The sequence below is a fragment of the Phycodurus eques genome, chromosome 1 (genome assembly GCF_024500275.1).
Source record: "Phycodurus eques isolate BA_2022a chromosome 1, UOR_Pequ_1.1, whole genome shotgun sequence".
NCBI lineage: Eukaryota > Metazoa > Chordata > Actinopteri > Syngnathiformes > Syngnathidae > Phycodurus > Phycodurus eques.
Window position 1 is genome coordinate 15,072,133 of NC_084525.1, and position 14,137 is coordinate 15,086,269.

At 43.6% G+C, this 14,137-nt stretch overlaps 2 protein-coding genes across 2 annotated transcripts; both read right to left on the reverse strand.

The window, feature by feature from the left end:
• Positions 1-2,223: 2,223 nt before the first annotated feature.
• f7i (coagulation factor VIIi) lies at positions 2,224-7,658 on the reverse strand (the record flags this gene model as incomplete). The annotated part of the gene is made up of 7 exons (XM_061693918.1): positions 2,224-2,837; positions 4,202-4,322; positions 4,594-4,697; positions 5,672-5,809; positions 5,894-6,007; positions 6,095-6,119; positions 7,464-7,658. Coding segments are annotated over 7 exons (1,311 nt in total), but the record flags the coding sequence as incomplete, so codon positions are not given.
• Positions 7,659-8,808: 1,150 nt separating this feature from the next.
• Positions 8,809-13,717, reverse strand: LOC133406233 (coagulation factor VII-like). The gene is made up of 8 exons (XM_061683732.1): positions 13,645-13,717; positions 13,371-13,534; positions 13,258-13,282; positions 11,890-12,003; positions 11,673-11,819; positions 11,053-11,171; positions 10,823-10,943; positions 8,809-9,401 (listed from the first exon to the last, which is right to left on the reverse strand). The coding sequence occupies exons 1-8, from the start codon at positions 13,715-13,717 to the stop codon at positions 8,809-8,811; spliced, it is 1,356 nt and encodes a 451-aa protein (XP_061539716.1).
• Positions 13,718-14,137: the final 420 nt, after the last annotated feature.

Genomic DNA, 14,137 nt, shown 5'->3' on the forward strand with positions numbered 1-14,137 from the left:
TTGGTGAATTTTGGTCTGAGATGCTGACAGTGTACTGGTTAACTCATCTGACTTCTGTGTAGGCAGCAATGGTTCAATTCCCACTCAGTGACGGTGTGAATGACAGTGTGATTGACTGCCAACCAAGAAAGCAGCGTTATATACAAAGAGTAAATTTGCGTTCCCTTCTTATAGTGGCTCGATCTAGTGCAAAATAGCACACAGCAATGCTCATTTGACCCACTCACCCCAATTTTAAAAACTTAATTGTATGTCTCACACATTATATTTAAATGTTTTTCTGATAGTTGAAGCGCTCGAGTATTTGTGTTCGTCTAATGACCGGCTACTGTGAATGACACAGGAAGTTAACCGGATACTTACTTGATGATCACCAGCGAGAGTGAAAGTGCGTCACAGGTCTTGTGCAGATAGTCCATTATCGTATTCGTCCCAGCCTCACCCATGGTCAAAACCAGAAGTCAAGACATTCTATAAATACTGTAAACCGTAAACAAAAACATATGCTCTAGCAAACCACAGTGAGCCATTATCCACTAATGGAGAAAACATGGAACAGTGGTGAACCTTCCCAGGAGTGGCCATCCTACAAAAATTACACCAAGAGCTCAGTGACGACTCATTCAGGAGGTCACAAAGGAACTCTAAAGAACTGCAGGCCTCACTTGCCTCAGTGAAGGTCAATGTTCATGACACAACAATAAGGAAGAGACCATGCAAAAATGGCATCCATGGCACAGTTCCAAGGTGAAAACCATTGCTGACCCCCCCCCCCCCCCCCAAAAAAAACAAAACATAAAGTTTTACTTTTGCAACAACAGCAAAATAAAACCATGAATGACTCCTAAAACGGCGGCAGGGTGGACAACTGGTTAGCGCATCTGCCTCACAGTTGTGAGGACCGGGCTCGATGGATGGACGGACGGAAGGAAGGGCAGACTGATGAATAGAAAGATCCATCCATCCATTTTCTGAGCCGCTTCTCCTCACTAGGGTCGCGGGCATGCTGGAGCCTAACCCAGCTATCATCGGGCAGGAGGCGGGGTACACCCTGAACTGGTTGCCAGCCAATCGCAGGGCACATGTAAACAAACAACCATTCACACTCACATTCACATCTATGGTCAATTTAGAGACTTCAATTAACCTACCATGCATGTTTTTGGGATGTGGGAGGAAACCGGAGTGCCCGGAGAAAACCCACGCAGGCACGGGGAGAACATACAAACTCCACACAGGTGAGGCCAGATTTTGAACCCTGGTCCTCATTTCTCAAACCTAATGGTATCTTCCCTTCACTTTTCATTTTGTATTTTTGTATTTGACAGTTTGTCCAGTTAAAAAAAACAAACAGTTTTTTTCAACTGAAGCTTGCTCATAATTAAAATTTTGGCACAAAACAAAGCAAAAAAATGACCGCGGGATGGTTCGTTACGCATAAAAACTGGTAAATTGGGGCACTCAAGGTATCTGCCTAGTGTGTATGTGCCTTGTCTCAATGAAGGTTGGGAAACACTGATCTAAACCGCTGACTGTTGGTCAAAAGGCAACTTGCTGACTGTCTGGATCTTCAAAGACGTCTCTGGGCCCCCTCGTAGTCGCAGATCTCCTTGCGGCATTCCCGTTCCAGGTTGCCTTGCTTGAGTTCTTCCAACAATCCAGAGTTAGCGCGCCGCCATCGGTTCAGCACAGCGTTGGCCTTCTGGTTCTCCAAAAACACTGACAGCAAACACGTATCGTCAAATCATGGTTCGCAAACTGACTGGATAGTTGAATATGTTTGGCCTTGTGCTGAGGCTTGAAAAAGCTAACTACCTAGCATTATTAGCATGTTAGCTAAGTGGGAACAAGTAAGAAATGATGACGTTGTATCCATATAAAGATAACTTATTTCTGTACTACAATTAAATTCAAGTTTACAATAAAAAAAAATACTGTACCTGCAGCTGCAGTGATGCCAAACAACAGAATCAGAGCCTTTAAGCTACACCCCCCGATGACTCTTACGACACTCAGACTCAGCAAAACAAACATGTTCCCCTTTTTTCCATCAGCTCTGTAAACAAACCGGTGGTCAATTGGCCTGGGATTTTTGCTCCCTAATGAGGACATGCAGTATTGAAAATAGATGTTTTTTTTTTATTTTTTTTATTTCAGACCTGAAACTTTTAATTTCTTAACAACATACAATTAAGTACAAATAAACAATTTTCATCTTGAATGTTAAACCACTTTCTGTTGCAGCATGTCAGTTGACATTGTGGTTGAGGCTATGTTCTTGGACTCCACCCAGTCAACGAATTTAGCCACCTTGGTGTAAACGCCAAAGTACCCTGGGATGGAGCAACCCCGCCCCCAACCCACCACGCCTGAAAGGAAGTGGGTGGAACCATAGAGAGTGGTCAATGGGCTCCCGTCGTCTCCACGGCAACTCTCCTGCTGACCCTCCAGGTAGCCGGCACACAGCATGTTGTCTGTGAAGTTGAAGCGGGATCTCAGGGAGCATTGGGAGTTCTGGATGATGGGCACAGACATCTTGCGGAGGATGGGGGATGTGCGCTCCCCCATGGGTGCGGTGCTGTGGTCGTTTCCTCCGCTGGTTCTCTTGCCCCAGCCGGAAACAGTGTGGTAGCGCAGCAACAGCAGCTCACGCTCTGCCAAGTCTTTGGTGGGCAGGCAGATGGGTAGGGCGTGGCTACTTAAGGACACGCCTTCACTCAGACGCAGAAGCGCAATGTCGCTGTCTCCCGTCGCTATATTGTAATCCTCATGAACAATCACCGTGGAAACTGGGATTCTTTGTTCCGTGCCTTCGTCCACATCCAGGTTAAGTTCCCCTGGAAACATCACATATATTTTTTTTTATATATATCCCACTTAGTACTTGGCAACCAGTAGCGGCTGGTGTAGTTTTCACGGGGGTACTACAAATGAAGATAGGTGGCTGGCTGGATGGATAGATAGGTAGATGGACAGATAGAGAAATAGAACATCATTAACAAGTAACATCATCATTCTATTATTATTATTATTATTTATAATAGAAAAAAACTGTACTTTCTGTATGCTATGTGTCAATGTCAAGACTCTCTGAGTCCTGTCATTTTTCGACATCTGTAGACTGGCTGCCTGATCGGCCGAGAATGGGAACAGAAATGGCGTGGACTGACTCAGCTCCATTTTATGCAGGTGGGAGGGTTTATAGGCTAATGGGAGCTAGAATTCAACGCCCTACCTTCGCAATATCCTTTGTATTGCACAAGGACCGACCGCGCATGTAAAACATTTAACGAGAGTCAATGCGAAACGATCGATGCACCCTAAACCGATCATCATTAGCTGTATAAGCTATCCTGCTCGTAATATTATAATTTATTTTCATTTTCATTATTCCAGGTTCGATTCAGCGGCCCAATCCTCACATGATGCCAGACCTCGTCTGATCTCAGAAGCTAAGCAGGGTCCTGCTTAGTCCTGCTTAGTACTTGGATGGGAGACTACCTCGGAATACCAGAGGCTGAGGTTCGGCAGTAGGTCAATTGCCTGCTCCTGTCAAAAATTCCAGAAACTGCAATTGTGATCTAATGTGCGTCATGGCATTGAAAGCTCTAACTAACTTTTGACTCAGCAGCGTTGGGGGCGGCACCCTTGTGCCCTCTATAGACCAGCTGCCACTGTTGGTATGAGAGGCAAGGATTTTTCCTCTAACGTTACAGAAAGAAGAAACCCGAAACATAACCTTGGCTCTTTGGGTCGACTGGTTGGGTTGAGATGGAGAGACAGAGCTGAGGGACCAAGGGTAGATACAGAGAGAAAATTTATCGAGGAGTTGAGCGACTGGGGGAGGGATGAGAGAACAATGGGAACAAAAAAAGCCATATCAACAACAGTAATAGTCCCCCAATGACAGGTACTTGTTCGCTCCCAACACCACCGTCCATGGCGTCACCGCCACCAATAACATGCACATGAATGTGGAGGTGCAATGATGCCGTGAGGAGCAACCACAGGGGAGCGAGAGAAACACAAAGAGAAGCAGGTTCGTAACATACGACATGAACAGCGTAAGCAAGTTGAGATAAAGAGGTAAGAAGGATAAAGAGAAGAAAAGAGGAACGGAAGCTCAATCAAACAGAAAGAATTTCGAACGGATTTGTTGCTGAGGATGACATCATTGGTTTGACACTAAGCATGTGCCTACCTGCCACGACAGTGAGTTTGTCCGGGTTGATTGTGTGGACACAGTGAGCTGCAGTAACGACTTGGTCTGGATGGATCAGAGTGCCCCCACAGTGACTGGCTCCGTTCAACTGAATCAGAACCTGATGGGGAAAAATAAAAAATCGTTATTGTTATGTGTCCTGTGATTGCTGGCAAGTAATGCTGTCGTGTATCATGAAGTGATAGCAGAGGTAAACATGCGAGAACCTCAATGTTCGCTTGTAATCGCACTGAAGCATGTTACCATAGAACTGTCTCAGTGTGAATGAACCAGCAAAATGCGTATCGATTTCTGTTTTGGTTTGGGCCCGAGTCCCAAATGACAATTTACACGCAGTTGATGACGACACTTATACAGCATTACAGTACTACCTGCCAGGGACACTCCCCTTTAGGACAAAGATTGGCTCCAACAAGCCTCGTCTGATCCGTCAGACTCTGATTGGTTGGAGCCAGTTGACCACATGGAAATTCCACTGAAAGACAGAAAAGCATGTTTATGGGCTTAAGTTCCATGACTAACTATTGGACCCTGGGGTCCGCGTGCCATAACTTGGTGGTCTGTAAAATCATTTTAAATGTGTCCTATCATACCAACATATGGGGACAGAGCTGTTAATAAAAGAAACATAACAAATTATACCTTCCTGCCTTAGCTTTGGGCCGATTAAGAGCTCTGACATGATTGTGACATACTGCATCATAAAAATCTGACATCCTTGCATGCGTGCAGCATTTGCTTCTTGCTCAGTCTTCTCTCATGTGGAGCTCTACAGGTGAGGCAAGGTGACCTCTGAAAAACATTCGTGGCTTGTGAAGTTTACTACATGTGGATGAATGACTGCTTTTGCAACATATAAATGGGCACCATGTCTTTGGCAACGCTCAGCGCCACTGACTCCATGATAACCTAGCAACAAGCTCCTCTCTTGTCATATGTAAAATAATGCGAAAATGTTTCTCAGTTGGAATTGAACTCACTTGTCGCTTTTTTGAAAATCAGTGACGAGAGCAGTCGGAAAACGGCTCAATATGGTGACCAAATGGCTAAATTGTCAACACTGACTGTACTTTTTTTGGTAAAATTGCTCCTCTCTGTTCGCAACCATGTTGTTAGTGAAAGCAGTGCATGTCAGCTAATGATAATGTGTATATGCAGTATTAAATGTATTTTGAATTGAATTTGGTTAACAGCTTTTCTATCAAACAGGTCATGAATATTTATGTTTAAATGTTCCCCCCAAAATTCCCATGGCATTTAGGTGTGCACATGGTAGTTGTTTTTAATTGGCATTAGGATTATGAAGGTGTCCTTGGAAAAAGGTCTCCCGTGTAACAGATGCCCTGGCTTAAGAGAAGCTCGTACAAAGGAATACAATCTCGCGGACTAACTAAATCCCATATAGTCATCGTGCAAGTGCTATTTCAGGTTATTCCAAAAGAAGCCCACCTTGAGCAATGCACTGTCGCCCATCATCGCCCAGAATGTATCCGTCAGCGCAGGAACATTTGCGGCGTTTCCCTGAGCCGTCGCAAAAGTGCTGACACTGGCCGTTGTGGTAAATACACTTGAGTGAGTCTTCAAACACTAAAAGATGGGAAAGGGGCAGCACGATGAGCGATGATATCACCACATATACAGACTCATTGAGTTGTTATTTTACTGCAGTACCCATCTGACAGAAGTGTCCCTCAAAGCCTTCGGTACATTGACACTGGAAGCTGTTTTCAACGGTGAAACACACGCCGTTGTTATGGCACGGGTTGACTCTGCAGGGGTCCCGACCTGACACCACAATAATTCAGAACGGCAGCAAAAGTCAGACAAAAGAACAGGAACAGAAATTGATCATTGAAATTAACCCTGACTTACGGTCATATGTCTGCCAGAATTGCCTCTGTGGAAGCAAAAAACAATTAAATGTGTTTGTCAACAATCAACAATCTTAGTACAAATTATAGTCATATAGACTAGTGACTCCCAGACACACAAACGTGGCTTTAGAGAGCTTCTGGTGTGCTGCAAGAAATTATACCGTTTCACTGTACAGACCCTGCAAAGTGAATTCAGAGATGTGTTTTTAAATACATAATACTGTTAAATACATAATACTGTACATATCATTTATGAAAATGTGCAAAGACTGAGAACCATATAGTACGCTCAATAGTGACAATATAGCATGAAACTGTTTTTCACCATTTCAATTTTCCCGATTTTTTTGGGGCATGGCTGAAACAGGGCCCAATGGGACATTTGGGCATCCAAGATGAGTCACCCCATATATTCCAGCCATCCGACACTTTAGCGGATATATTCTCAGGACTCAAACATGCAGTTATGTAGTTATGTGTAGGCATAAGTAAGATGCTCGATGACGTAGCATCCATTTTTCCAGGTCGTAGCAGTGGTATTTGATTCACAGTTGAGGGGGGGCGCAGTTTCAACACTTTCAGCGGAAACCCCCACAACATTTGAGAGGGGAGAGAATGGCTTGATTTTTTCACGATTTTAAAGCCTGATTTTATATACCCGTCTATGTTTCTAATCATTTAATCAAAATTTTCATGCTAAAATGTCTCTACCGTTAGTTGTCTGAAATGAAGTTGAATCATTTGCAACGTTTTCAGAAAATGCTGATTACATTTTTGGCTATATAGGATTGTTCACCTATTATCTAATTTCCTCTGCCCTAAAAAGTAACACAAACTCATTTTTATCATTATGCGCTTTTTGTCTGCAAGAAGTGCATATCAGTGGGCCACCAGCATTTCCTCTGTCAATAAGGATTGCCTTTACTATGAATGGCTAAAATTTTAAATCATCAATGACATTTTGAAAATAGGACTTTATGGTAAATGTGGCTGTTTCAGCAAAGGAGACATTTACCCGTATTAAACCAAGGTGGCATAAAAGCAATGGTGTCCACCATTATTGATCATATTATATCAAAATGACCCATTTGCGTGTTTGACTGTTTGTGTCGTTTAATAAATGGCTGAAAGTGCATCGACGAGTGTCACTCTTCTTGTTTTCCTCTCACTTCACTCAAGCAGTAGCGTATCTGAAGCTCGCGTGTAATTGAAATGAATAACGTATTCGCAACACAAAGCTACGGATCATAACTTGAAAAATTGGTTAAATTGGGGCACACAAGGTACCACTGTCTGTGCCAAGCCTCATTAAATGTTGGGAAACTGATGTAAACCACCGATGGAAGGTCAAAAGGCAGCTGGCTGACCGTCTGGGTGTCGTCCTCGAACACTTCTCTGGCCTCTTCGTAGTCGCAGATCTCCTCGCGGCATTCCCTTTCCAGGTTGCCTTGCTTGAGTTCCTCCAAGAATCCAGAGTTTGCGCGTCGCCATCGGCTCAGCACAGCGTCGGCCTCCCGCTTTTCCACAAACACTGACGCCAAACGCACAGAGTACACGTAGAGTCAAAATGATGGCGCGCAAACTTTCTGTAGTGAAGCATGTTTGGGCTTGTGTTGAGGTTTGAAAAAGATCACTCAGTGCCTTGCATTATTAACATGCTAGCTGACCGTGGACAAGTCGAAAATGATGGCGTGGTGTCCATATAAATGACAACTGTAATTCCAATACTATTGTTACATTTCAGTTTCCTTTGTTAAATACTGTACCTGCAGCTGCAGCAATGCCAAACGGCAGAATCAACAAAATGCAGCTCCTTGCCAACATGATGTCCTGCGCTCAACTGCCAAAAGTCAAGTTTTGGGTCTGTTTGTAAGAGAGGCAGAGCCTTCAAACTATACCCTCGGATGACCCTGACGACCCTCGGACTGAGCAAAACAAACACGTTCCAATTTTTAAATCAGGTCTGTAAACAAACCAGAGGTCATATGGCCCTGGATTTTTCTCTCCTGAAACCAGGACCCAGAAGTATCACTCTACAAAAATGATGGCAGAACACGTGGCCATCATGAAGTTCTGCAGTGTTAGTTTGTCATACCACAGAACGATTATAAGTTGTCTCGGCTGGTTCCTAATTGGCCAAGTTGATGCGTTTGAAGAACCGAGCTTGATACAAGCTCGCAGTAGCTTCGTGTTAATTCAATGATTTTGAAGCCTCCCTCAAAAAAATATGGGCATGGATATAATTGCCTATATTAAAGGTTGAGTATGCAGTTTTCAAACTGCTAGCAAGACTTAAAGATTCCCCATACAGACGGCAGGGATTTACATCTCATGATGCAAATGGAAAACCGATTCATGTCCAATTTTATTTTGGGGGCAGCGCGTTGCGGCCACATACATCACATATGCCAGAAACCGCCAGTGTTGACCCTATCTCATGGCGTCTTAGAGCATTTCAGAAAGATCATGAAAAACGCAAATACTGTAGGTGAGGTTTTCAGCAGATAACTGTGGCTAGGTTCCACAGAAAAAAAAAGGTCAAAAGTTGAAGTTGTGACTAGTGAACCATAAATATGCTTGGAATTTCCATAATCTTGAGGAAAATGGATGAATGGTCTTAAAATGTATTTATTGTACTGACAACAACAAAACATGAGACAGTAAAAATGCTTTTGTGCATGATAAATGTGTAAAATGAACTAAAGTAAGCGCTCAGCTGGTTAGATTGTGCAACGCAAGTTGTGTGTTGTTTGTGACTTGTAGGGGAGACGCTGTGTGTTTGCTTATCCATTGCAGGTAGTTGGACACGCGCGTGTAGATCCCATAGTGGCCCGGCCGCGCACAGCCTTTCCCCCAGCTCACAATCCCCAGCAGGAACCTAGTCTTCTTGTACTGAGTCACCAGGGGCCCGCCACTGTCGCCTTTACACGAGTCCTCCTGGCCCGTAAGGTATCCGGCGCAAAACATGTTCTCAGTGATCTGCAAGCCACTTTCCTGGATGCACTGTTGCGTACGTATGCGAGGCACCGTGAGGCGGCGCAGCAGATGTGAGGTGGGGCCGTTTTCGATTCGCCGCCCCCAACCGCTCACTGTGTGCATTCTGATGGCCCAAAGATCACGTTCAGCCAAAGTCTTTGTGGGCAGGCAGACTGGCACGGCGTATGGCGTGTAAACCACAGGTGAGGCCAGTCGCAGCAAGGCGATGTCATTGTCGGCTGTCTTCTTTTCATAGCGCTCATGCATGAGGATTTGAGACACCTGGATGACCTGCTCTGTTCCCTCCTCCACCTCGGTGTTATGCTCACCTGACAAACAGAATGCAAACAGAGAGCACGATGAACTATAAATCACGCACTATAAAACACAAGACACAGTGTGATATCGCCAGTGATGGGAAGTAACCAAGAACAAATACGTCGTTACTGTGGTTAAGCAGGTTTTTCATACCTTTACTTAACTTGAGTACAGTCGTGGTACCTTGATGGTACCAATATCTTGACTTACTAGTGCCCCAATTAAGTTTTTCAAGTTGCGAGCCGTCGCTTACTCCATTTCATTAGCGAGCCAAACATTTTGAGTACGCGCGAGCTTCAGATATACTGTGTCACGACTCAAGTGAATTTGATATATGGCTATTACTTTGCATGGTAGAGTTTTAAGTTGCATTTGTAGATGTGGCGACAGACTGTGCGAACTCATAATGGTTTTCTAAAGTGTTTCTGAGCCCTTGTGGCAATATCCTTTACACACTGATGCTGATTTTTTATTTCAGTGCCGCCTGAGGGATCGAAGGTCACAGACATTCAATGTTAGTTTTCAGCCTTGCTTCTTGCATGCAGAGATTTCTCCAGATTCTCTCAATCTTTTGACACTCTTATGGAACTTAGATGGTGAAATTCCTAAATTCCTTGCAATTGCAAAACATTGCTCTTAAACTGTTGGACTATTTGCTCACAGAGTTGGTCACAAAGTTATGAATCTTTCCCCATTCTTGCTTGTGAACAACTGAGCATTACGGGGATCTTCCTTTATACCCAATCATGACACTCAAGGAATGCTCAAAAACACCTGTTTGGACATTTCCATACATGAACAGGTTCATTGGAATTTGGTAATTTCCCAGTCTTTTGTTACCCCTCCCCAGCTTTTTTGGAATGTGTTGCGGGCATCAAATTCAAAATGATAGCATATTTGCATAAAAACAATAACGTTTGTCAGTTATCTTTGTAGTATATTCAATTGAATTTAGGAAGAATATGATTTGAAAATCACTGTATTCTGTTTTTATTTACATTTTACACAACGTCTCAACTTCATTGCATTCATTGCAACTCGCTTTGAGAACATAAAATTAAAAGGAAAGAGATCAAGGAAGTAAAAATGACTTTGTCATTTTGACTCCACGGATTCGACGGATCCCATGACGACATACGCCCCTATAAAGGTACGTAACTTGGGGAAAAACTCCCCATATCGTTAGCAATACCGACATTTACACTGTTCCACTTGGAGCATAAATAGTTGAGTTTTTCCTCATAAACTCAGGCAAGTCTGTCCTGACTAAGCCTTGTTGCATGAGCTGATCAAGCCTGCTTGGATGAGAGGTGGAATGTCTTTCTAAGTCCACCAGAACAGTTCACTTGTGATGGATTCACTGCACTGAGAACAGGCACAACCTCGTAGCCGTACCCTCAGCTAGACCTAGAAGATGTTCAGGGACTGATACCTGCAACCACATTTAGAAACTGGGCATCAGCATCCTCGAGGCAGTGAGAGGCTGTGAGGATCCACATGGGTTCAATGATTACTCCACCACATAAACCTTTGCCTTTATAAAGCAGCAACACCTACAGAAAACCAAGAAATACGTTTAAGAGAACGAGACCTACAAGAAGCATACAGTATGCTCATGTGCAGTTGACTGTGAAACTGAAGTCACTCATCAAAGCAGCATACCTGCCAGGGGCATTCACCTTTGGGACACTCCCTTCCACCGACAATCCGAGATCGAGGGTCAAGCTGCTTGGCTTTGTTTGGATCCTGAAGGGCTGGGGTCACGCCGCATGGTATTGAGTCTGAAGCAAGGAAAATGATATGTACTTTGTAGGACATTTCACATCACACATACATTGTACTTCCCTTCGCCACAATTAAAAATAAACCCTTCCATGTCATTTGACCAAGGAAGAGCCAAATTGGAGGGTTTTCAAGCATGAACAACCTTTTTAAGGTCATGCCACAGCATTTCAATCAGAAGGGGACTTGCTGAGGTGTTTTGGATCGTAGTCCTGCTGTAGAATCCCATGTTTTATGTAAATTACACATCGTATAGTGTCTTTAAAATCACTTACAGACGCTCCTTTGGCATTTTAGGCAAAGTTTATCAGTGGCCCAACACTATGTCCGTCTGCAATAAAAGTCCGTGTGAAATATTGGTTCCAGCGGCGCAAACATGGTCCCGGGTCGAACTTTTATTATTATTTTTTTTTTGTCCCGGCGGAGCTTCGAGGCAGAAAGTCTGTGTTTTCAAATATTATCAAAGAGAACTTGACTCTTACAAATAGCTCTAAGGTCACCTTTGGCCATGCAGTTCCGCCCATCAGCGTTCAGGAAGTATCCATTTGCACAGGAGCAGTTGAGTCTTACTTCCCTCTCGTGTTCATCACAGAAGTGCTCACAGCCTCCATTCTCTAGCAGGCATGTGTCTGGCCCGGCCCGATCATCTACACAAGACAACATGACGGTAAGTTCTCTGGAGCCAAGACGTGTGTGAGCATGGTACCTGGCACTTACTGAGCTCACAGTTGAGGCCACTGAAAAGCGGTGGGCACAGGCAGTTATAAGACGCCGTCAGGGATGAGCAGCTTCCCCCGTTCAAGCACGGACTGGACGCACAGCTGTCTGGAACTGTGGGACATCACTTGGTGAAGTCAGTGGTCAATAACTCAAAACTTGCAAATGGGAACATGCCAATAAACTTCAAAGTCAGTTCTGAAGAAGCTTATCACCCAACTTAAAAGTAATGACCTCACTGTGTTTCACCATTGTTTTGGTTGTGCCCACAGGTGGGTAGAAATGCGTTACATTTACTCCGTTAAATTGACTCAAATAGCATTTTGGATAAATTATACTTGTCAAAGTAGTGTTAATGCAGCATACTTTTAACGTTTACTCCGTTACAATGATCTACATGCCGCTCACTACTTATATTTATCAATTATTGCTCATTTCTCAATTGTTTTTGTGTGCAATCTGTTTAGACTACGAGTTCTGCATTGGGTGCGATTCGCGAAAATACAACGTAACCACTAGTGACGATTAACTGTAGTTCGCCAATCGAGCAACACAAGACAATCCCATGACTGCACACGTCTTCTATTGGGTTTCGCAAGACAACGGTGTGCGACTGTATGTACATTTCAGACAACAAAAACAACAGCTTTCATGTATTGTATTATTTACCTGGCACTGTATGACCAAACGTGGATATTCTAGCCCACTTCTAAGATGAGAAAACAGCATGCGGTATGTTTCAGATGTTTTTGTTGTTGATTTGGCTGTGTATCTTAGCCCACGTTAGCCACTATTTTATGGTCATAAGTAATTGTAAAACGTTTGGGGTATGTGCTAATCTCACACACGCAGACACACACACACACACACACACACACACACAAACACACACACATTGCACATTTACATGTTATTTAGTTATAGTTTAGATTTTGTTGTATTTTATTTGATGTTCATGCTCTGACAAATTAGACGTTACTCACCATTGACTCAGTACTTGAGTAGTTTTTTTTCCCACTGAGTACTTTCTTACTCTTACTCAAGTAATTTTTGGGTGGACTACTTTTTACTTTTACTTAAGTCATATTACTTTCAAGTAACAGTACTCTTACTTGAGTACAATATTTGGCTGCTCTACCCACCTCTGGTTGTGACATATGGATCATTTGACATACCCAAACTGGACCCTTAAAGACATGTGCATTGGCTCAATTTTGAGATTTTAGCATTCAGGCAGAAATTATATTGGCATTGTTGCACTTATTTTTTCCTCCAAAACTGTTGTCATGTAAAGAAAGTGTTAATATAAAGACCTTGTTTTAGCAGTTTTGAGTTCAAATGGGCTTTATAAGCGTTTATTCTGCTTACTGCTGTATGTCTTCCAGAACTCATCCTGAAGAAAAACAAAACGGTGGATAACTGAATCAACACTAGGTTGGTATTGAAGTCGAATTTGGTGCAAGAAATCAGGATATGCAAACCGTGGCCTCTTGATGCTCAAACACCTCCCGTGCTTCCTCATATGTGCATTTCTCCTCCAGACACTCCCTCTTCAGATCGCCCCTCTGCAGTTCCTCCATCCAGCCCGAGTTGAACCTCCTGGTACGCACCAGGACACTGCGTGCTTCATCTGGATCCAGGAAGACTGAGGAGCAAGCATACCACAGGTTTGATAAGGGAAATTGGATGCCTCTTTTCGGTTGCATCAACGTGACACGATGACACGAATGGTTCCTGGCCTTCTCCTTCACTGACCTGATGCCAGTGATGTCCAGATGAAGATGATGAGCAAGCTTACGAAGACACTCAAGCATGTTGTCGACGCCATGGAAACGCTGTTTGCTCTGTATGAGGCTGAAGTCCAGTAACCCCAACACTGGCCAAATGCTGATGACCCTGATGAGAAGACTCCGCCTCCATCGTGTAGTTGTTTGGAGAACTTTCTGCATGCCCTCTGCTGGTGAAGTTTCACCTGAATTTTTCCCATCCTAAGACTTCATAGACGCTGAGTCACTGGCACTGCAGATCAGAGTCAGAGCCTTCCGTATTTCTTGCTCATTTACCCCCACTAAAGCCATGGTTATTGCATTAAAGTCTACTCTATAAATTATCACAAATCCTTCTGCTCATTTCCCCTCTGTAACTATATACTGCAACAGCCGCTCCTGCGTGCCCCGTTTCCAAATCCTTTGATCTGTCTGTTTAAATATGCACATGATCCCTGGATCCGTTTTCCCCATACTTATCA